The sequence below is a fragment of the Chelonoidis abingdonii genome, chromosome 24 (assembly GCF_003597395.2).
Source record: "Chelonoidis abingdonii isolate Lonesome George chromosome 24, CheloAbing_2.0, whole genome shotgun sequence".
Classification (NCBI taxonomy): domain Eukaryota; kingdom Metazoa; phylum Chordata; order Testudines; family Testudinidae; genus Chelonoidis; species Chelonoidis abingdonii.
In genome coordinates, this window is record NC_133792.1 from 16,375,881 (window position 1) to 16,399,378 (window position 23,498).

Consider the following 23,498-nt stretch of genomic DNA (forward strand, 5'->3'; position numbering starts at 1 on the left):
CTTAGTGTGACCATACTCAAGTCACTTCTCTTTTCTACACCTTCAGTTTCCCATCTGTAAAAAGGGGGTGATGTAGCTTACCTTGGAGGGGTGTCTGTGATTATAAATCCACTCTTGCTTGTGAATCACTTGGAGCGCTTTGGGTGGAAGATGCCAGAAGCAGGCACAGTCCCATTTTTTTCAATGAGAATAAAGTTGGTGACCTTTAAACAAGCTTATTTAGAATCAGTTGGGGGAGGAAGGAAAGTGCTGTCTCAGGTCCTCAAGCTGGTTGCCAATAATACACAGGAAATAGTTTCCTCAACCAGCCAGATGCCCTGTTGCACCAGAGCATTGCTTTCCTAGCTAGAAACTGTGGCTCCACACTCCAGTTACCTGAAAAGACACCAGCCAAAGCTGCTGTATTTAGAAGAGATTTCACCTGCTGCAGCAGAGAATGCCACACGCCCCTCCCCCTGACCAATCAAATGGCTAGTTTAATTAGGCTAATCGGCCACCCTGGACTGACATAGTTAAGCCTAATTAGCTGATCCCTGGATTCTTAAACCTCCTCCCCCCAGAGAGTTTTTTTTTTCCTTTGGGTTCCTCAGAGCCATAGGCACCTAGTAAAAGCCAGTCTCCTTGTACAGCTGCAGCAATGGAGAAGCCAGGGGCCTGATTTTTCCATGGCCTTGTACCTCACCTCAATGTCTGAGGCTGTCCCAAGTGGGTGTAAAACCCAACTGTGCACTCACCGCTGTGCTAATCTGTCGCACCCACTGCGCCCAAACGTGACACAACGGAGAACTGAGTGCCCAATCTATGTTACGGACACTGCCTAGCTCCAAAGCCTGGCTGAGCCTCCTGGCCTGCTGTGCTGCTCCAAACAATGGCTTTCCCAGGACATGAGAGTTGACTTTGGGACGTGGGGGCGGGGGGAGGATCACAGTGGGAACCTCCAAGTATTAAGAAGGAAGGGGTGTTCCAGTCCCCCATGCTTGCTCCCCCACAAATTCCTCAAGCATTTATTCACTTTTCTTTTACTTCGTCTTGTCTCTCTTTTAGTGAAGTGGACAGCAGGTGGGGCCATTTGCCTCAATCCCTTACCATGGGGTGGGACATTAGGGATCATCTCCTGATATTTGCCTTGTTATCTCTGCAGCGCACCCCCCCCTCTTCAAATTAAGTTCCGAACGGGCCTGTCAAATGCCCCCAAATCAACCATAGTTTTGCTGACTCTAAATGCCACTGAGCTGGAGGGTTTCACTGCCCTGCGGACTGGCCCAAAGGTGTGCAGGTGTTCTGGTGTGTGTGTGTGTATGAGGGGGGGCAGATTTGTGTTCTGCTGGCTGCACTGCATTACGTGCTGCCCGTCATCCTGTGCCAAGCCCCCAGCCTGGTGAGCAGCGACAGTGGGAGAAGAGGCACGACAGCAGCACTGAGCTGAACTGCTCTGATCACAGCTGATCAAAAAGAAAACCCAGACAGGATTGGGGCTCTGTCACCATGGAAACTTCAGCCTAGTGAGGCTCCCCCCAGGCTAAAGCCACCTGGCTAGGGGCTAGCAAACAACCCACCAGTCCAAGAGCTGGCAGCTGCCTAAGAGCTAACAGCAGCTTGGGCTGCCTGCCGGGTTCACGTTTCACTGATGGGGCTGCAGCTGAAACTAGTCAGGATGGACACTCAGGCCCTTGGTGAGAAGTAACTCAACTCAGGAGCAGAGGCACCTGGGAGATGCTGGTGACTGTCACTTTGTTCACTGTGTGGCCCAAATGATCACTGAAAGCACTGCACCGACCAGCCTGCCTGCCCGTGTCCGGCTAACCCCCGAGTTGTTCTTCAGAGGGCAGTATTGTAACGCAGTGGAGCATCGGCCACTAGCAGCAACCCTGCATTGGCCCCAGCACCCTGGCCGGGCTGAGTGCACTGTTTCTGTCTTTGCCCTGGCATCTTCCACCTTAGGCATGACAGGTGCTTTGCAAAGGCAAGTGAGGCCCCACTTAAAAGTGGCTGCAGTTGTGGAAACTGAGGCACCGGGCATTTAAGTGACTTGCCAGAGTTTTACACCATGGGTGTGCTACAGCAGGGGCAGGAACCCAGGGCGGGGCTGGCTCCAGTGCAGAGGGTTCACCAGCAGCCAGAAGGCTGCTTGTTTCCTCTCCATTCCCTGCCAACTGTGCCCTGCCACTAAGGCCTCATTATTATGCTGTATATTGTGTAGTGCCTACTATTCCCCCAAGCAGGATGCTGCTGCCCAGTACCTTGGTCTAATCACCAGATCCTTGCTCGTTTCCATCGTGCTTGGCATCGGCATCGTACAGCCAGTAGCTCTTCGGGGCAAGGCCCATGTGGGCCTAAGCCCAGGCCCAGGGCTGTGATGTGGGCAAGGGCAGCGCACTGATACATTCTGGGATGCTGCCAGTGGAGTAGAAGACCCTGCTTGGGGTTGGCTGTGACCCAAGCAATTGTGGGCCCCCTGCCTGCCCCACTTTTGGCTCCGCAAGGCCTAGTGGTCTGGCTACAAAGGCTGGGTCAGTCCCTCTGTGGCTGGCAGCCCAATCCGGCAGCTGGCCCTGCCTATGACTGGCACGTCAACCCGGCCAGTGCCAGGGATGCAGCTTGCAGCATTCTCTTGTCCAGCCCACTGGGAGGTGCATGGCTCCACCTGCTTGTTTGGGGAGGGCAGCTAAGGGGAGCTAAGAAGCTGCACCCAGGCTATGCTGTTACGAACATGTCTCTGAAGTGCTGTAAGCTGGGAGCTTGCCCTCGGGGGGAGGCAGGGGGTAATGCCATTCTAGCATGACACAGTGAATCCCCCGCTATCCCTCAAGAAGGAGCACGTCTGCTGAGAGACACAGCTCCCCCCTCCCCCTCCCAAGGGATGCACAGCGTGCCTGTTCGCTGACCGCTGCTGGGATGGGGTAGGGGTGTTACTCAGCCAGCATCCGCTGGCTTACAAAATAATGCTCATTGGTGTCGCTTTGCTGGTTGGTTCATGAACATCCATCACTGGGCCATTTTGCCTGACACTGCAATCACTCACCCTAGACCCTAGCAAGGTGGGAGGCTGAAGGGTCATAAGCACAGCAATGGGGTGGGGGAAACAAGTGGGGAATCTGTTGATTAGAACAAGGCATTGGGCATCAGGCCTCCTAGAGCCTAGTCCTAGCTCCACACCTGATGCATGATATAATTGTGTGCTAGTCACTTAACTGCCTTATGCCTCAGTTTCCCCATCATAAAAGAGAGCTAAAAACACCTACTGTACCACTCAGGGCCTTTGGGAGGCTTTGCTAGTGAAGATCTTGTAAGAGCTTTGCGCTCCTCCGATGAAAGCCAGCTATGAAATCGCTATGCACAGGAAAAATAGAGAGATGGACAGCGTGAGGCTGGGGTATTTTTGCTGGAGAGCAGTTTGTAATTCAAGAGGGGTTAGGATATTTACTGTCAAATGGAAGAGGCTTGTCTCATCTCTTTCCTTCCCCCAGGAAACAAGTTATCTGGTTTTTTTTCCTTTTAAAGTCTATTTCAAGCATAGTTGAAACTATACCTCACGAGGACTCCTGCACCAGCTCTTGCTGGCTGATTGACGGTTCTTCCTAAACAGAAACGAAGAGTAAAAAATTCATCCCTGGGCAGAGGTCTGCACGAGGCCCTGAATCTCCCTGACACTTTTGCACTGGGGTAACTTTCCCCTGGGGGCACATGAGCTTGGAAGGTGCTTTGTTTGGCCCAAGAACGCCTCTGGGGCAGGTAGACAGCATAGCTACTCACCACTTAAGGCTGTCACCAGAGTGAGGGGGCAGCCCTGGGACAATTGCAGCTCAGAGTGTTAGGATCATAGCATGCTTTCAATGGGTGGGCAGGGCGTGGATATAGTGCCTGCATTAGTGATTAGAACAGGTGACTCAGCTTTGGGAGTCCCACTTTCTATCTCTTGCTCTTCCACTGACCCATTTCAGCAAACTGCTGCCATCCCCCTGTGACTCAGTTTCCTCACTTATAAAGTGGGGGATAACTGACCCTTTCCCACAGCCTGGGAATGTTGTGAAATTTAATCTTTATAAAGGAAAGTGGCTGCCTTAGCTAGGCAGCTCTTAGCTGTGTTCACCCTGGAAGCTCCTTGGGAAGAGAACATGTCATCTTCAGCCTTGTGCAACCCTGAGCGTAGTGTGGCATGTGAATTAACATAGCAGGCTGAAGTTTTATTACCTGAGTCTTTGTTCTAGCTTGGCACCCCGGGCAGCAAGCCTGGCGGGCAGCCTCCTCTTCTCATCCCTGCTAGGGTTTAAAAAGGACAAAGCATCCCAGGCACTGAAACCCATTAGCCCTCATTGGAAGCAAAGGCGGCTAATGTAATCACCATGGAAATGCACTGAAGTACTACTGTAACGGGCATGTTAGCACCAAAGGTTTCTCTCTGCTGGGAGAGCAAGTCCCCTTTGCGGTGGGGCCGGCTACTTCCCTTCCACTGCTGGTGGGACTTTTCCCCCTCTCTCTCTTCCAGAGCACTGAGCTGTATTTTTTTCTTTTCTCTCACATGCAGCTGCTCCAAAGAGCAAACCAGGCCCCACAGCACACTCTGCTGGCAAGAAGCATGCAAAGAAGCCAGGTACTGCCTGCTGTAGTGTGGTAGCTGGTGTGCTGGTAGGAGAGCCCTGCCTGGTACCAAGCCTTAGAGCAGGGGCTCTTTCAGCTGTAATTGGGCTAGATAATACAGTCTAGATAATACTTAGTCCTGCTTTGCATGCAGGGGACTGGACTAGAAGTCCTCTTAAGGTCCCTTCCAGTCCTACACATCTATGAGTCCATGAATTGCTAGCATTTTTTTGTATGCTATTTGGTGTGACCTACATTAAATGGAATCCACGGGAAATAGATATTTTTAAATGGTTAGACTGGTCTAGCTTTAGCCTGACTGTCTAATCTGATTAATTCCTCTACACATGTGTAAAGTGGGGGGCAGGATCCAGGAACAGTAACTCTGTTTTTCACTGAGCTCTGTGCAATAGAGCACTTTTATGGGTGGAATTTCTTATACACCAAACTTTAGGGGGAAAAAAAAAACATGAGAAATGTAGAAAACCACCAGCTGTCTTGAGCAGAAATAGATTTCAGCGATGCCAACGTGATGTTCTTGGCTTACTCCATTATTGTTCTAGCACCAGAGCTGCTCTCCCGCAGGGTGGGAAGTGAATGTGTGTTAAGTGATGAGAAAAAGCATGTTTTTAATTTTTCCAAGCCGCTTCCAAGATCTCCAAACTCATCAGGCTCAAATCTGGCTTTGGCCCAGTGGCACCTCTTGAAACATTTAGAGGTAAGAGGGAGAAATGATGGTTGGTGGGAAAAACAGAAAACTGAAACTAGGACACTGCAAGCTTTGGAGGGATCTTTCTAACCCTGTGATCAAGATGATCCTTGCCTTTAAAAAAAACCAACCCAAAAACACCACCTACCTGGGTCAGAAAGGTGTCAGACACTTAGAAAACTAGCAGTTACGCTTGTCTCTGAATACATCTGCTATTTATCATTATAAGAAAGAATCCTTATGATAAAATAACCTTCACACACCTACAACAGCCAGCAATACCCAATTAGAAAATTCCTTGAACATTAACTGAGCAGGCAAATTTTATTTCATTGAAATTCAGTGTTTACAATTCATCTCAAAGGCACTGTGAACTGTGGGGGAAAACTCTGCCTGGCTCTTTCATAGAAGCAGATCTCACTCCCCATCCCCATAAACCTCCCTCCCCTCCACGTGCATGTCAGCTTGTGTCACCTGCATTCTGTCTCCCTGCCATCCTTTGTGTTACACTAACAGTCAAGATAGGCTTGAACCAAATCTCCAGCATCCCCCAGCTACTGGGAAAGGTCAGACCTGGTCTGTCCTTTGCAGCTTGGGCTTGTTTCTACTGCACCTTCTGCTCCTTTCAGCCTCTTTATTCTGCTGCTGGTGACTAGACAGCAGAACGTTGACGCAGGATGGAACTAGCAACATGAACTAGACACACATCGGCCCCTAAGCCAGAACGCTGCCATTGCAGCAAGACAGATGTTTCTATCCATCTTATCCTCTTGTGTGTCAATGGAGAATAAGGACAAAAGCTCTCAGTAGTCACCCTGATTTATTTCCAGGAGCAGGATTTTAAACTGCCGGGTTGTGGCTTAGAAGGGTGTGTACCTATCTACGCCTTAGGAACAAGGCCTTAAAAACAGCCTTTTCCTGCAGTGAGAGCAGGGTAGTTACTCTCAAACCCTGATCACCCATATGCCAGCAGAGGCCTGCAACCAACCCAGCTGTCTCTCTCCATATTTTTGGGGGGGAGTGGGGAATTGTATTGTCAAAAGAGAACCCCTCTGAATCTCCTAGATTCATGTCACTACCTTATTGCCTCTGATGGCCCATGACCATTCTGTGCATGGGAATGACTGCATGCCACGGACTTCTCTCACTTCTCTTCCCAAAAGACTGTGAGTGTTATGGCCACTCCAACCGCTGCAGCTACATTGACTTCCTGAATGTGGTGACCTGCGTCAGCTGCAAACACAACACCAGGGGGCAGCACTGCCAGCACTGCCGCCTCGGGTTCTACCGGAACGGCTCGGCAGAGCTAGACGACGAGAATGTGTGCATAGGTGAGTAGCTGGGGCACTATGGCACGTGGTGGGCACTCCTCTCCAGGGAGTTTTACTAGGTCGCTACTTCACATCTGGCTGAAATTAACAACGGCTGAAAGTAGTTACCAGCCGCTGGCTGTGTGGTGGCCTGTGAGAACGGAGCCCGATGGCCATCCAGTTTCTGGCCAGCAATCAGTGCAGAGGCCAAGGGGTTAATTGTCCTTAAAGACTAAATAATTCTGTCTCTCCCAAAGGAGATATTTCATCTCCAGCTCAGTTAAGATGCATTGATAGCCCTGGATAGGGGAAGCTTGTCCTAGAAAGGAAGCCTGGAGTTGAACTGGCAAACTCAAGGTAACTGGTATGCTGTCCCCATTTCCCTTAGCCAGCCTAGCCTCCAGCCCCAGCTATTCAGCTCTTTCTGGATTATTCCCACCAATGGCATGGTTCAGTAGTAGAGGCAGTTGTTGCAGCTTTGCTGTGCTATTCCCTGCTGCTCTCACTCTGAATGAGCCTTGGGGCGATGGCCCCACTGGGCACTGATTCACTCAGCCTTGAGAAAGAGAGGACACACCGTGCTCAGCCGTCCCTTGCCAGTCTCTCTGAGCAAAGCGGCGTGCTGCTGGGTCTGATCCCTCTGAGCCACGGAAGAGGGACTCCCTTCTCCCCATGCTGCCAGCGTTCCACAAGCCCTGAGTAAAAAACCACTTCACCTTCGAGGCAATTAAATGGACTTCCAGGTACACCTCTACCCTGATAGAACACGAATTTGGATATAAGGCGGTAAAGCAGTGCTCCAGAGGGGTGGGGCTGCGCACGCCGGCAGATCAAAGCAAGTTCGCTATAACGCTAAGATTTTTTGGCTCCTGAGGACAGCGTTATATCGGTGTAGAGGTACAGTTTGGTGTGGTCGACCCTTCAGCTACAATCTGGAGATTCAAGCTTGCGTGTGGACATTGAGCCAGTGGTACACTGCGTAAGGGGAGAAGCTTGGCCAAAATATGCCCTCCCTTCCCACCACTGCTGGTGAGCTGTGCACTTGGCTACTGTCCTCCAGCCCAGAACAAGCTGCACTTTAGTAGTAGGTAGAGCAGAATCTGTGTATAAATTGCTGTTGTTGGAGAGGCAGCTCAGACCTGCAATGTGGGGTACTTGTAAAAGTTCACTCCTAAAAACCCAGGATTAAATGAGCAGCTCACACTGCCAGCCCTTCTCAAGGCCTTGTCAGCGTGCAGAGCCTGTCGGAAAGGCATGGAGAGCTCCCTGGTGCTCAGTGTGCACAGGCTGCTGTAGTAACTAGCTCCCATGTGTTTGGACAGAATGCAACTGCAATCAAATCGGGTCGTTGCATGACCGCTGTAATGAGACCGGCTACTGTGAATGCAGAGAAGGTGCTGCCGGGCCCAAGTGTGACGACTGCCTTCCCAATTACTACTGGAGACAGGGTTGTTTTCGTAAGTACCACAGGCCAGTGGGGAGCAGCAGGGTAACAAATGCACAGCAGCACCCACAAAGCCACTGTACTTGACAGCGGCGGAATGAGCTAGAGCGTGCTGTCCCAAGGCTCCCCGGACAGGGTCGTGTGCTGCTGTGCACAGGTCCAGCTTTCAAAGCCCTTACTCCCGCATGATGCAGTGAGCCAGCCGGAGGGAGCCATCTTTAGCAACACCCGCTCAGCTGCAAATTGAAGGTAGTTGCACAGAGCCCAAGTTCTAGGGCTGTGGAGTGCTGAGGTCCCTCCCTCACCCCATCAGTATAATGTCATTGCAGTTTACAGCCACTGTTTGTTCCTATGAGTCTGGGGCCTTAGACTTGCACTGGTGCTGCAGGGCAATTGGATTAATAGCAAAAGCCAGCGTGCACATGTCAGTTCCAGTGTTAACCCAGGCTTTTTCAGCCACACCTTGTTCCCTGTGACAGCCCAGGAGTGTAGCCTGCAGCATCCCTTAATTATATTGAAGGCAATAAGCCTTCGCTGTCGCACAGGGCAGAATCTTAAGGCCCCAGGGCTGTGGGTATCTGGCAGTAATACCCCATGTTCTTTCTTCCTTCTTTGCCTTGCAGCCAACGTCTGTGATGAGGAGCTCTTGATTTGTCAGAATGGTGGCACCTGCTACCAGAACCAGAGATGCATCTGCCCTGCTGGCTACAAAGGCGTCCTGTGTGAGCAATCCAAGTGTGACTCTGACACCAAGGCCTGCAATTCTGCCTCCAGCACATACCTCAGCCTAACCACCTTCCTCATCAGTGCACTCATCCTCCAGCTGCGACGCTTGTTGGACTTTTGAATTGCAAACACAAGAGAGCCAAGTCAAGGTGCATCACTGGGAGGGCGGGGGCTAGGAGAGAAGGTCATAGGCAGCCCTCCACAGCATCACCTCCTCAGCCTTCCTTTTCTCTAGGACTTCCATGACGTCATTCAGTCTCCTGTCCACAGAGAGCTACAGCATCTCAGGGGCTGATTCCTGTCCTTCCACCAGCAGCAGCCTTGCTCCAACATCCATGCCCTGGACAGAGGTAGCCGCAGCATGGACTTGGCTGCTGAGCTGCAGGGAGAGAACTGCGACAGCCATTGTGCAGGAGCTGCAGTACCTTGCTGTCATTAGAAAGGACTCTTGTCACACACACTTCCTTAAAAGCAGTGACTCGTTCCCCATTTTGCACAGGGGGCTCTGGTTCCAGGGCATGGGGGACTCTGCCAAAACAGTGCTGCAATCCAAGGATTTAAAAAAAAAACAAAACAACTTTTCAGTAGTTTCATTTCTTTCTTGTTTTGAAAGAGCCAGTCCTAACTGCTCCAGAGCCCTATGGCACTGGATACTGGAGTCCAAGGCATCCCTGGGGGACTCTTTGGTCCATCCTTGTTGCACAGTCCCATGTTTCATTGTTGACCTAGCCGGGCCCTAGAGATACCGTTGCCTACAAATCTAGTTGCTGAATTTATTAAGTTTTGTATTTTTGTTGTTGGATTTTTATTTTATTTTCTTGCACTTGACCAGAACAAGAAGGCCATTGTGCGCATGGTAGCTCAGAGTGCAACGTCTTATCCAGGCATTTCCGTATAGTGTACGGTTCAAATACTTCTTTGGTAGAGAATTATTTTTGTTTGAATTAAATGCTATACAAGGACAACCTAAAGGGACATTTTACCATGAGCATTTGATTCTGGTGTATAATCCTACAGTAAAGCAACTATTAATTGCTGCTTGACCACCATGTTTTCTTTTGCGTGCAGTTAATTGCAGGTAAAGACTTATTTTTTGATACACGATGTTCTCTTGTGTTTTTTGACTCAAATACCAAGGTGCAACCTCTGCGGGGTGGTTTTGTGTTTAAGATCTAAGGAATTTTTTTCATCACCTTGCTGAACCAAGGTCAGCTTGGCTGTAAGCAGGGAAGTTAACAGCTATTAGCAAAGACTGGTTTTAATTTGGCATCTGCAGAGACTGTTGGTCTCTTCTTCAGATGTCTTCTCAATGTGATGCTGTGGCAGGCAAACCTGCTGCTTGGCAGCATTGGGATGTTTTTCCAAAGGGAACCAGCTGTTTAGACCCTCTACTAATAGGCGCAGGTCACTGGTTCAGCTATGCACTATTGCCAGAAGACAATCTCTATTTTGAATATTAACTCTAAGCAGCCACAACCTTGGACTTTCATGTAAACTCACAGGAGTTAGTTCAAATACGGAAAGATTTAAAGCTCATGAACATGCCACAATAGGAGGAAGTATTTTAAGCCATTCACATGGAAGGGGGCTGGAGAATTCTGAAGCAATACTCAATATAATTTGCAAACTGAGCAACCAGTTTGATCCCCCAGCTGAACGCTTTAGATCTCCCACTCCCTGGGAGACTACAATGCTTTGGTTTCAGCCTGAGAGGTAGCCCAGAAGTTGTTTTTCCACGAGCCCGCCACTGGCATTGTCCATTTCTGGTATTCTTACCCAAAGTATCATGCTACTGCCTTTTTCCAGATCAACATCTCTCCTGTTTCGATACTCTTCATATAGGAACTGCTCTCCCTCCCTACTCCATGGGTCTCAGCCATAGCCTGTACCCAGCAGTGGGAGTATTCCCGGTCTGAAAACAACACACTTAGAATCTTTCAGCCCTGTATTTCAGAAACTATCTACAGCTAGAACCACGGAAATGCAGCCACTGCTGCAGTGGAGGATGGCAAAGGATCACTACTTTGTAAAAGAAGGGGGAAAACTTGAGTTGAGACGGAACAAATTCTGTCCTTCAGTGAAAATAATAGGATAGGATCATTAAATCCAGAGGTACTGTTTGCTTTGAGAGCTCATTTTTTCATATGAAAGATTCCAAATACGGAGAGCATGGAACTTGATTCAGTCCAGCATAGAAGGGGTAAAGGGTTGAACTGACCCTTTAGGTACAGGGAGTTTAAGTATCGCCAACTTCATGAACTTGTTGGCAGAAGCATTCTCTCCTTTTCTTTGGTGCAGCTGTATGTTGACTAAGACTGGCTAGATGCTGCTTGTTGCTTCCATTCTTTCTTGTTCTGCCAGATAAAGTCCCCATGAGTTACAATTCTTGCAAGTAGTTTTTATAGGAGAGACTATAACTAAATCAGGACCTTAAAAGCACATCTGGAGGGGAGAAAGACACATTTCCCTTTCCAAGCACTACTATTTCTCTAGGAAATTAGATTATAAGCAACAGCAAATAATTTACTACTTCATAAAACCATTTCCCCAGACAGACGCCACAGCTACTGGAGCCCCTGCTCTGTGCTCAAGTGGCTTTATTGCAATGGAAGTTGGAACATTTATAACAGTAACAGAAAACTTCCAGTGGGGGAGGGGGGTGGGGAGAAAAACAATCAAGAGTGGCACTGTTGGGAACTGACCAGCTAGAGACTGCAAATGGCTGCTGGACAGGAGGCAGTACCGCATTAGACAGCATCATATAAAAGATGTCACTGGCTTCCTTGCATGGCTTTAGAAAGAAATAAGCAGAAATGATGTTATGACCCCCTCACCACAGGTTGGCAGCAGGGTTTAGACCATGTACCTTCAGTACCAACACACGGGCTTCTATAACTTGAGCTGAAGCAGCACCTCCTTAGCTAGTAACAGAAGTAGGCTGTTATCCTTCAGAGTAGCCACAAGGGGGATACAACACACTTTACAGCTGCTGAAGTCATGGTGCAAAAGAAAATGGAAAAAAAACATGGTATCTATAACCTAGTATTGGGCTCTTTATAAATACCTACCTAGACAGAAGTGGATGCCATGCTACAGTAATCTAACCCCAGGAAAACACGACACCAAGGAATTGTCTCAAAGGCAAATTAAATGATCCGTGGACTTTGGTTAGGACAACTCCAAATAGCCAGTTTGAAAGCAAGGGGAAGAGTTCTGATCCCATCATAAAGACAGACTCAAAGCTGCGATGGTTGGTCCTGTTTTAGAAAGCCCGTTTTCACTTTGAAATTTAGCAGTCATGCAGCCAGGAAGGACATACGACTGAAAACGCATCTCCCCAAACTCTTGAATTCAGTGTTTTAAAAAGGAAATGTTTTTAAAAGCTTTGAGAACGTCAATGCTTTGAGCATATTGATAAAAGGTAATATGCAAGACAGGTATCCACATAAAGGAGAAATAGCTTTACCTTAATACAAAACGAAGCAGCATCCTTCATCTTATGTACAAGCCACTGATGAACATTCACATTCTGGAAGACCATAGAGAAGCTGCAGCCATTCATGCAGCAACAGTTCATGCTTTTAAATGGGGGAGGAGATGGGGAATAAGGGAAGGGAAGGGAATATTGGTTGTGGGAAGGCTAACAGAAAAATCCTGAAAAGGCACCAGCACCCTCCTGGAAAATCTACTCACACTAACATTTTAAGTTGGTTTGCCTGTTTATTTTAAAAATTATACCTGTCTGCAAAATGCTGACTTCTTTAAACAAGCATTAAGAGAGACCTCTTTTTTCCTATTTACCTCAAATTGTATTCCAACTTTAACTATTTGGTGGTGTCATAACAAATCTGTTTACCCAAATAAAAGCCACCAAAAAATCTGCAGTCCTAGACCTGTTGTCTGGCATGATTAAATAGTGCAGCCAGTATGAATCTATCACCATAGCTACAGAAAAGAAAAAAAAAACAACAACAGTAATTTGGCTTTATGCACAAATTCACTCACCCGAGAAAGCTTTTAACCATGTTTATTCTCAGCTGAAGACAGGGAAAATCTACATTTGCTAGAATTTGTTAGAGCTGCACAAGGCAGTTCTTTTTTAAATGGTTAGGAAATGGACAGTTCATCTGAAAGGCTGATCCTGAAAGGGGGAAATAGACCATTAACGCGCAAGGGACTCAGCACATGCTGTCAGCACTTTGTCCCATCAGCAACATTCTGGGCTTTAATTGGCTTTCATGAAATCCCCTAAGTGTAAATAAAAGCAGAAGCTCCGTGTTTTCTTAGTTCTAAATAAGATAAGAGTTAGGCACTAAGGATACTTAAAGCAGCATTTTCTAGGAAATGTTCCTAGTCCATGGCCAAACCTGGAGTGCTTTGCTGGAGCCACATAAGAGTTGGTTGGGAGTGGCACATTTAGGCACCCGGGCAGAGGAAAGTTTCAGGTTGCTCTAAAGTAGACTTATCTAGTTTTGCTTGCCCAGGGAAAGCGTTGGCTTTGGGGTGGGCGAGCATAAAGGGTAGGGTGACCAGACGTCCCGATAAAATAGGGATCGTCCCGATATTTGGGTAGTTGTCCCGCGTCCCAATTGATCTTTGGTCAGGACATAATTTGTCCTGATATTTGGCTCTGCTGGCAGCACTCGGCTTTTTTTTTTTTTTTGCTCTGCCGGCATCACCCGCCCCCGTGTCCTGATATTTTCTTCATCTCATCTGGTCACTCTAGTAAGGGGGGAGAAGGGGGGACAGGAATTGTCAAAAATCTGTTGTCATGGGCCATAATGGTGGGGAAGTCTAAATTACATTCCTGAGAATTTTGCAAAGTGCCTCTAAAGTCACCCTCTGTTAACCAGGAGCAGGAGTGAAACTCTGAAGGCAGCCCCCTGCAATTCTGCAGTGATTTGAGAGTTTAAAGGAGGGAGAGCAGAAATCTATGACAGTCCTCAGGTCCAGATTGCATTGAATCCCACTGCAGAAGAGCAAATTCTCTACTCGATACAGCAATTAAATAGGACTGCACTGGACAGTGTCACATATGCCAGTCTAGAAAACAAGTTTTATATATGCTGAACCATACCAGATGTAACAAGTGTACAAGATATATTCACCTCTCACTCCCCATGATCTTCCTGGGCACTAATGGGAAGGGAGTCTGTGACCTTAGCAGATAGGAACACATGGCTAACAGGCTTCATCTTTCAGAAGCATTTAATGTACAACACACTGCTTAGTTTAGATTTATTTGCACTGAACACTGCAATAGATTTTTCCAGGGATTTAGAAAGGCCTTATATACGACTTGCGAATGGAGCCTTTGTGGATAGAAGTTTTAGTCTATGGTTTAGCACCATAAATCCCAATTACAATATAGCAGAGTTTGTTTCATCTCTGAATTATTTATTCATGCAGCGTAGAGGAGAGTGTTTTGCAATTTTAGAAACATGGTTCTGGTTGTTGTGGTATAAATCTGCAAATGACCAACTAGCCTTCAGCTGTCAACTACTAGAACAATGTTATGCCCTAATTTTAAAGTATAGATATCAGCTTGCACATTCAAAGGGTTGCTTTAAAAAGAAAAAGACAGCAGTCTCTGGGTTTTTAACACTTACTTTAAAAAGGTAACTACAACGTGCTTATAAATCTTGCTTTACCCTTAATTTACTAGTACATGCTCTATAGCCTCATCCCATTTTCTGACCTGGAAATACACAATAATTGGCACTTACATGGCAGCAGTAGAGCTCAAGACCCTTTATAAAGAAAGGGAAGAATTACTTCCACTTTAGACACTAGGCAACAGGCGATAAGTGGCTTGCCCTATGTTGCCCTCTAAGCCAGTAGCACAACTCAAACCCTGATAACCTCAATGCCCAGTCCTTTATTTTGCCCATTGGACCAAGTTGCCTTCAAATCAGCAGCCACACGCGACTTGTCTGCATTAGAGTTTTCTTCTGAAAATTCTTCCACCGCTTTCCCAGTTTTAGTAGCTCTAAAGCAGACAAGGCCCTGGGTGCTGCTGCTGTTTTTAATGGTATGTGGTTTAGATCTAGTCAATGACAGAAAAATGTTAAAAACACATGGCCATGAGAGCCTTGTCTACTACAGAGCACTTAACATTGCTACCACCTGTGGAGTTGGGCCTGTGTTACTGACAGTGGGAGACTTTTTTTTTTTTTTTTTTTAATTTCATGTGGACCCCTTCCACTCCCCACTCCCACCCCTCCCAGTAAGTTTAGTTAAGTAGGCTTTGGGTGCACTTGTAACAGTCAAATGCCAAGCACTTCACACAAGTGACAGGAAGTTAAGGCACCAGATATGATTACATTTCCTGAACTGCGTTATTGCTTTTATCTGGATAGTAAATCTGACCTCTGTATAGATACCATGAAGGGAGGTATCTCGAGTGCCAGACTGAGGTTATGGTGCTGTATTCTGTATAACTGCAGTGAAATCTGCAAAAGAAAGATACCCAAATTAGGCAATGTTTGGATACCACCTTAACAGACAGTGTCTGATTCTCCTCTAAGTGCAATTCTCCTCCACCTATTCTGGACAGAGTATATTTCAGCACTTATAAGCACAAGGGATTCCCATTCTGTTATTCAGAGATATCAAATGACAAGCAGCACCACAAAGGAGCCGCCAAAGCACTGAAAATTAAGCCAAACAGAAGCTACTGATTTACAAACATTTAAAGTTTCTTCCCCCTGTCATAGCTTTCCTACTTAGATCTGAACCTTAGAGTTCAGAAAATAAGATGTTAGCATAAATTCCTCTAAGCTTAAATACCAACTTAGATCTGATAGCGCTGCCACCAGCCAGATTTCCAGTGTCTGGCGCACTCTGGTATCCCCAAACCTTCCCTGGGGGACCCCAAGACTCAGATGCCCTGAGTCTTACAACCAAGGGAAATAACCCACTTCCCTTCCCCCTCTTTACCTCCTCCCAGAACTTCCCGCCCTGGGTATACTAGGAGATACCGTGTTTCAAGTCCTTGAAATGCAAACACAGAGAGATCCAAGTTTATTTTCAACCCTCAGTCAGAGCCCCTGCAAAGGTAAGCTTTGCAACTCTGACACAAAGAGATTTTCCCTTCCCCCTGTTTCCTTCCTCCCACCATTCCCTGGTGAGTTCTAACTAGGAAAAAATCCAACAGGTCTTAAAAAGAAAGCTTTATATAATAAAAAGAAAGGAAAAAAGAATAGAAACTGGTCTCTGTATCAAGGTTGACAATATACAGGGTCAATTGCTTAAAAGAAGAATGAATAAACAGCTTTATTCAAAAAGGAATACAAATTAAACATTCCAGCAAACTACACACATGTAAATACAAAAAAACAATAGAAGCTTACCGTCTTTCTACCTTTGTACTCACAACTTGGAAACAGAAGATTAGAAAAGCTTGAAGAGAGACAGTTCACTCTCAAAGCCGAGAGCAACAGAACACAACGACACACACCCAGAAGTTCCCTCCCTTGAGATCTGAAAAATCTTGTTTCCTGATTGGTCTTCTGGTCAGGTGTTTGGTTACCCCTTTGCAGGTGAAATAGACATTAACCCTTAGCTATCTGTTTATGACACCCCCAAAACTTATCTGGTCCAAAAAATCAAATTAAACTGCTTTACATTAAAACACATGCAGTCAGTCTTCCACACATTCAGTAATGATTCATCTAGGCAATACACGTGCAAGAGGACAGGGGTCTTCCAATGGCTATTCTGCCACATACTAGTTCTGAAACAGGAATACATGAGAAAGAATAGTACAAGACTACTTGCATAGTTGAGGGATTGGCCAGATCAGTCAAAGGAGGAGAAAACAAAATGACACCATCAAATAGATTGCATATATGTTCATCGGTCTCTGCTAAAAGGTTCATTACGTGATGCATGAGCAAAAGAAACAGCTGAGGTGAAAATAAGTTAAAACTGTACCATATCAGTGTGCATCTTTGCATAGGTTTTATTTTTGTAATACATTTAGTCTAAACTCTCTAAGTGAAGAAAGTGCCTGGGATCACACTTTGCCTGCTGGTTACACTAAGTGTTATGTATCTAGCTGGAAGAAAAATGCCAATTAAAAGCTATTAATCTACTCCACATGAACTCTCATTTTTATTAAAAGCAACCAATTCTGTGCTATGCATAAAGAGAAAAATGCTTAACAAAGGGAAAACTCAACCCAAAAATATTTTTTTATTCAAAAACAAAATACAGCATTAACAAACTGATGTGGCAGGAATGAGCTAGTGCAGAGAAATGATGGACAAAACAGCGACAGATACAAAGCAAGTAAACGCAATAAAACCTTGTATCAGCTGAGGGAGTAAACTGGAATGGTACTACAGTCTGTCAATCAAACAGGGTTTATTGAGAAGTTATACAACTCCACTAAGCAATAGTGCATGTAATACAGGATTTATTGGGTACAGATAGGCATGCACAGCCACTTCTCCCTATATAGTGAAAACGGCACAGCTCATCACTTCTCCCTATACAGAGACGGGAGATACAGAATATACAAAGCATGGGTGATGTAATGCGACAAAGGCAATGTACAACAGCAGAATAAAATTCCTTCCAGCACCTGACAAGTGTCGTTTTCAGGACAGAACTTACGTTCTGGAATGTGCGGCTGAAATGGCAAAAAGGAGACTGGAAGAGTTCTAAGATTTGCATGACAAACAGTTTTCCAGTTAATCGTTAGAACAGCATTCCCTGATTCAGACTGACTTTGTCTTCAGTTTCTTTACATGAATATACACTGCATGGTTTCCATAGCTATAGGAACTACAGCGGCTGGCAGACTAACCCTGCCTTTTTAACTCATACTGCACCGATACAATAGGTTTATAAGGGAGACAGTATTTCAAAGTGTTCCTATTTAGCCTAGATACAGATACACAAAGGGAATGAATCTCAACTAAGTTATGCAGAGATCACTAATGTATGACAAGTGGCTCATTCTAACAGCTCTGCTCTCTGAAAACGCATGTTAGATCATACACTCCTCTGACCAACTTTCATGGCAGTTCAAGGTGCGTACACTGGCAATTAATGTAGGACACATATTAAAGCTTTGGGGTTAAATTCTGCCCTCAAATTGTGCGCCAACATCTGTGATTGGCTTCATTCATGTGCCTATCTAAGGGCAGAATTTAGCCCATTTATTCATTTTACCATCACGTACTAGAGAACAGCAGGTCATGAGCTGTGCCATGCAGATACAGGAGATATAGCCTTCAAAATACTTATCACTCAGCTGTCACTAGTAAAGCATATCTATTTCAAGCTTGGATAGGTGAATTCATACCAGTACAATTTGGTGTTTACCACATAGGCTACTGTCCTATTATTCTTACAGTAGTTATGTCATCTCTATATTTTGCTGTGACACCACCACCACGCAGCTGTTTGTCAGTTTTAAAGGAAGAAGGCAACATTAATCACTGCAATGAAAGTATCAGGAGGGAGACCTAAACAATACCACTGGCACAATTCTTTAGCCCATGGCAGTCTTGCAGCATTCATTTTCTTATGTTGTGGTGAAATTGGAAAGACCAGCATGGTAACGGAATCAAAATACTCATGTCTAGTGGTGGGCATAAGTTATTCAGTAGATGTGCAGAGAACCTGCTCCCATTAATTTAAATGGAGCTAGGTCTTAATTTTGCATCTCACAAGAGCTCACATATAAAAGCAAGTTTGATGGCTTCCTTCTAGTCCTGAGAGGTCATTTGTCAACAACACAAAATGATCTGGTGTATCATGGTAATCTCTTCTCAGATCAAACTTAGAACAGCCATAGTAGGGGTATTTGCAAGTTGCAAATGAGCTGCATTATCACCAAAGGTCCACAGAAAATCTGCACCTTGCTTACCCACATTACTTCTGGCTCTAACCAGTGACAGATCAAAGTGCTAAATAAACACACACAAACAAAATATGAGCTCAGTATTGTCTCTGTGCAAAACAGATAGCATGCCTAACAGATGTTATTCACTTTCTTTATACACTTAGACATTCACCATATTCTTGAAAGAGCAACGATGCCTTAATCTGAACATTCTATTTAGAAACAACTCCACTTGCAATTTTTTTTTTTTGGTTCTGTTATGAAAACATGCACATGAGTAGGGCTTTTTTTTTTTTTAAAAAAAAATAGTTATTGCAGTTTTATTCATTTACCAGTTAGATGTTCTACATCTCCAGAGTAAACAGAATCCAGTAATAGCTCTTACATAGCTAGTCCTTTTCATCTCTGCAGATCTCAAAGTGCTCTGTTACCAAGCAAGACAAGTATCATTGTCATCAAGCATTGATTGGATCTTTGATTAAGATTTCAAAAACTTCTGCTGCTTATTCCTCAGTTGGAGCCAATAGGCCTAACCAGGCTCACGCAAGCTCACTGTTCTCAGCTACTACTGACCTTAGTGGGAGCTCAGAGCCTGGAGCCACAGTAGAGCCATCAGTCTATGGACTCTAAAAGTGCAGTAAACTGATGTCCCGATCAGATGGCTAAGGACAACAGCTGAAGAATAAGGAGCAAAAGTAAGACTCAAGGCACAGCTGCATGAACTGAGGATATTTTGTTCCTATGAAAAAATGGGGGCAGTGAAATAAAAAATATATATATACACACACACACACACACACCTCGTATGCAGAATTCTCTGTTGAACATTCACCCCATTGCCCCCCATTGTCTTCCATGAGGCACCAGTGGAATTTCAGAAAGAATCAAAAGTCATCTGACCTGTTACCACCCTTTCAGCCTTTTCAAAATGTCCCATTTGCTATTAAAGAAACTAGACTTACCAAAAATCTCTGGTGAAGTTTTCTTTCAGTTTTTTGTTTTTTTTTATAAAAAAAAATGTGCTCCACTCTGAAATTAGCTTTTGGGCATGGAAACAAGCAGCAATACGCTTGCTGAATTAAATCTTAAAATAATTTTGTATGCTATACAAATATACATCAGTTCAACATTTACACCACCTCACTTCCTAGGATCATAGTTCAAACTTACCACCATTACAGATGGAGCAATTACTCAACTTTTCAGTTCAAAAGATCCAAGGATATAATTTTTCAGGTATGAATTCACTCAACAGTCAGTGATGCGATGGGAAAAACTGGATCTGTCAGTAGAAAAGTAGCAACATGAAGGAGTTCCAGGTGAACTAGTTACTTTGTTTTTAATACAGGGCATATTGTTAAGGGCTAGGGGATAGGTTTTGGAGGGGCTTATATACTGGGAGCAAGGCTGCCAGCTGCAGCTGAAACTAGAAAGATTTCAGCTAATAGGAGACCTTCCTCCTCTTGGCCTCACTCAAGTCTTTGTTTTCCGGGGGTTGTTCCGATGCTCTTCTGCTTGCAGGGGTCCGATAGTCCTTGTCTTTGCTCCACTCATTACCTTCCTGGTCTTCTTTACCGACAGTTCTTGCCTCTTTTGACGAGACAGAAACTCTCCAGTCATGGTCATGCCTGGCTGTATGGGAAGCAGTGAAAGGCATGTCTGACTGTCTTACAGTTTGGTTGGGCTTGTTCCAATCTTCTGCCTTGGAGACAGGAGGCTGCACAGTGCTGATCTGACCCCAGGGGCCTGAAGAGGCATCAGGTCCCCGGGACAATGTCACATCTGGATTGCTCAGGGCTGATGGATTGCTGTTCTTGGAGGCCTGCTCCTTCCCTGTCGCTTCTGTCCTCCTAGCCAGTCTTGGATCCCGTGGTCTTTCTCGAGCAGCAGGCTGCACCCGTGTGGGAAGAGTGACACCTTTGGAACCCAAAGCCTGAGACTCAGGGGGCTGTCGGACTACTCCATTGCCTTGTGCTGACAGGCCAGCACTGGCAGAGAGTTTTCTAGAGTCACTGCTGCTTTGTCTGTTGGTGACTTTATTCTTCCCATCACTGCCCAAACAGGCCTGCACTTGAGTAGCTTTCTCTGAGAGTGCAGCAGGAGGAGGATAGGAGAGTGGCCGCTGTAATGCTGGTTTGAGCTTCAGAATTTTAACAGCATCCCTTTTATAGTTTTTGTCACAAGTCTTGATGATCGCGCCTCTTCTCTGAGCATCCTGAATCAGCTTATTCCAGTCTTTATTTTCCTTGAAAGAAGAAAAATAGTTGGCAAAAAGAAACCTGCACACACAGGGATCTCGGGATGCATGTGGTCCCATTTTTAATCCAAGCAACCTCACTTCACAGGAACTGTATGTACACTTGCTCTGGGATGAAGGATTTTTAGTAAAAGTTTCATTAAAAAGCAATAAAGCATCCCACTGCTATAACACAGACAGGATACTTTTAGCCATCATGGTACAAACTCATTTAAAACCACAGCTCCTGTAACTATGATTGTCAGGACAGCGGTCCTCGACCTTGTCCAAATACAACACAAGAATGTGGTGCGACTGCCCCCTAGTGGTGCATGAGATACAATAAAATATATTTTTTGAAAACTTAAGGCAGCAGTGTGCAAACTGGGGGAAGGGTGGGGGTGCAAGAGTTTCTCAGGGACAGGGGTTCAAAGAAACTCTCAATATGACTTTTCACAGCAGACTTACTAGTGCCCAACTGCCAGCCTTACTTCTGCTGCTGCTGGCAATGAAGTGCTAAGTCTTCTGTGGAAAGTCATATTGACAAATATTTTCACATTGTCACCCTTACTTCTGCACAAAAAAGAGTTTCAGATTACAAGTAATGGAGGGGGCAAGACAAATTCTCTGAATGATGGGGGAGAGGGGGCGATTTGAAAAATTTGCACACCACTGGTTTAAGGGACACCAACTTCAAGTATAGGCAATTTTTAAAAGGTGAGTTTAAGCAGTTACAATTACTATACCTGTGCCAGATTCCACCCTGCCAATTTCTGTGGTTACCCAGCCACATTTTATTGTTTTATAAAAACATTTTTCTCTACTGTTTCTGTGTAAAAGACCCACATGTAGGGAAAACTGACTATCCCAAGGAAACCGTGAAACTGATTGTGCATTTGATAGCATTTTGTGCAAAAGGCAAACAAACTGAAGTAATAGAAAAAAAAAATCTATTTTTTTTTTCAGTTGGTTATCTTAGGCATTACTTGAAATGTGTAAGTAAAAATTCAGACAAAAGTGGGATTTTTTTTTAAAGCTGAAAGTGTTCCTTTAAAAATTTCAAATTCTAAAAGACATTTTAGCTTCCTAAATGAGTAAAATCTAATCGTTTCTTAGATTGATCCTATTAGAAACAAGGCACTATATGCAAGAACAATATCATGAGAACAGAGACATTTACTGATTCTTTGCTGAGTGAGAAATGCCATTTACAGTAGTTAAACTGTCCCAGCAGTCCTGATTCTTATTACAATGACTAGTAACCTCAAAACTGGTCAAGTGCTGTACACTTGATCCCAATAAAATAAGCTAAAATCTTCCCTTTTTCCTCCTTACTTTATGCCACCATGCCCAGGATCTAACAAATTCTGGAAGCCAAGGGGTGAACAGGACATCATCAATAAGCCAGTGTCTGGAACTAAACTGGCCTCTTTTTATGCTTAATTTGCATTCTCAGCATGTGCTGCAGAGTGAAAAACCAACCCTTCCTCAGGCATGGAGGGCACTGTAAGGAGATATGGTGCAGTTCTGCTACAAAGGGAATGGGGAGCAGATCTGGGGAGCATTTGGGACTGGTTGGTCCTCTGCTCTTCTCCCGACCTGAAGCAGTCACTAGGATTGGGGACGGCAGCTTCATTTGGTTTATTGTTCGGCTTTTGGGGGGAAGAAAGGAGAGGATTCTGACCCTCAGGCTGTGGAGTTTCCCAGTGCCAGCTCTCGTTCAGGCTGCCACTAGGGAGAAGATTTACCCCCTCATATTTTCAGTATTTTTTTTTGTTAAATTTTATTGCAAGCCTTTTTACACAATAACATCTCATCTGCCTGGCTTGAAACAAGCTCTCCCTTCAGAAAGCCTTCTGTAGCGGTGTATTAGACAAGGACAACTGACTCTGCCCAAGAACAGCTTTCACACCACTGGATTGCTTTAACTGAACAACCTTATTCCAGCACAGACTCCTCTTTCACACAAGGATGGGTTGGGAATGGCTTTCACTTCTCATTCCTGACCTGAACTAACAGGGAGAACAGGCAGAGATTCACCAGAATACAATACTATACCTACCATTAACGTTGTCAGTCTTCCAAGGATGAAGAGGCTGTACCTTGCTCGGGTAATTGTAACATTCAGACGCTGAAGACTTGCCAGAAACCTAAATAATGAAACAAAATTAAGTTGCTGTATTATTTCTTCCAGCGCTCTTAGCTGAACTTTAGTTCTTATTTTTAAGAAGTGACAATTGCTGAAATAAAAACAAATGCTAACTACAAAGAAGGTGGGTTTTCCTCCATTCCTTGTTCCCACTACAGCAGCCAGCCCTCCCCTGAACAAGGCACTTTGGTTGTTACCCAGGCTCCCTTTGCCATCTTCAATCCCCTGTAGAGAATCTCACTCCCCCAGCTTCTACTGCTGCTGCTTCCCTTCTCAATGGTCTCTCCAGCCCCACTCGTAGCCACTACTTCTCCTTTCATCTTAAAACAGTCTCCACAGTTTTCCTATTCCCTCGGCCACTTCCCTTCCCTGCACAGACTCACAGATGGAAGAGATCAAACTTATTTCTCCTGTCAAGATTTTGAGCTTCCTTTTGACTTGAACTGAAATAGATTAATAATATTTGGTATGATTAACATGGAAAGGTTTT

General features: G+C 45.3%; 2 protein-coding genes across 10 annotated transcripts in view; one reads left to right on the top strand and one right to left on the bottom strand.

Annotated features, from left to right (window-relative positions):
- Nucleotides 1-9,868, top strand: part of NTNG2 (netrin G2) — a 71,195-nt gene extending 61,327 nt beyond the window's left edge. For 2 of the 4 annotated variants that reach the window (XM_032779427.2, XM_032779455.2), the window contains 3 exons: nucleotides 6,451-6,618; nucleotides 7,920-8,054; nucleotides 8,665-9,320. In XM_032779427.2, coding sequence (XP_032635318.1) covers nucleotides 6,451-6,618; nucleotides 7,920-8,054; nucleotides 8,665-8,888 — 527 coding nt within the window. In that variant the 3' untranslated portion in view covers nucleotides 8,889-9,320. Of the gene's footprint in view, nucleotides 1-6,450; nucleotides 6,619-7,919 lie in introns of all 4 variants that reach the window. The other 2 variants (XM_032779436.2, XM_075060457.1) reach the window with 2 other exon arrangements.
- SETX (senataxin) overlaps nucleotides 5,060-23,498 on the bottom strand; it is a 62,388-nt gene continuing 43,949 nt past the window's right edge. For 3 of the 6 annotated variants that reach the window (XM_032779351.2, XM_032779368.2, XM_032779378.2), the window contains exons 24-26: nucleotides 23,392-23,451; nucleotides 22,922-23,009; nucleotides 16,707-20,868 (exon numbers count right to left, since the gene is read on the bottom strand). In XM_032779351.2, the coding sequence (XP_032635242.1) occupies nucleotides 20,065-20,868; nucleotides 22,922-23,009; nucleotides 23,392-23,451 (952 nt within the window). In that variant the 3' untranslated portion in view covers nucleotides 16,707-20,064. Of the gene's footprint in view, nucleotides 5,279-15,136; nucleotides 15,220-16,706; nucleotides 20,869-22,921; nucleotides 23,010-23,391; nucleotides 23,452-23,498 lie in introns of those variants that run through there. The other 3 variants (XM_032779389.2, XM_032779398.2, XM_032779359.2) reach the window with 3 other exon arrangements.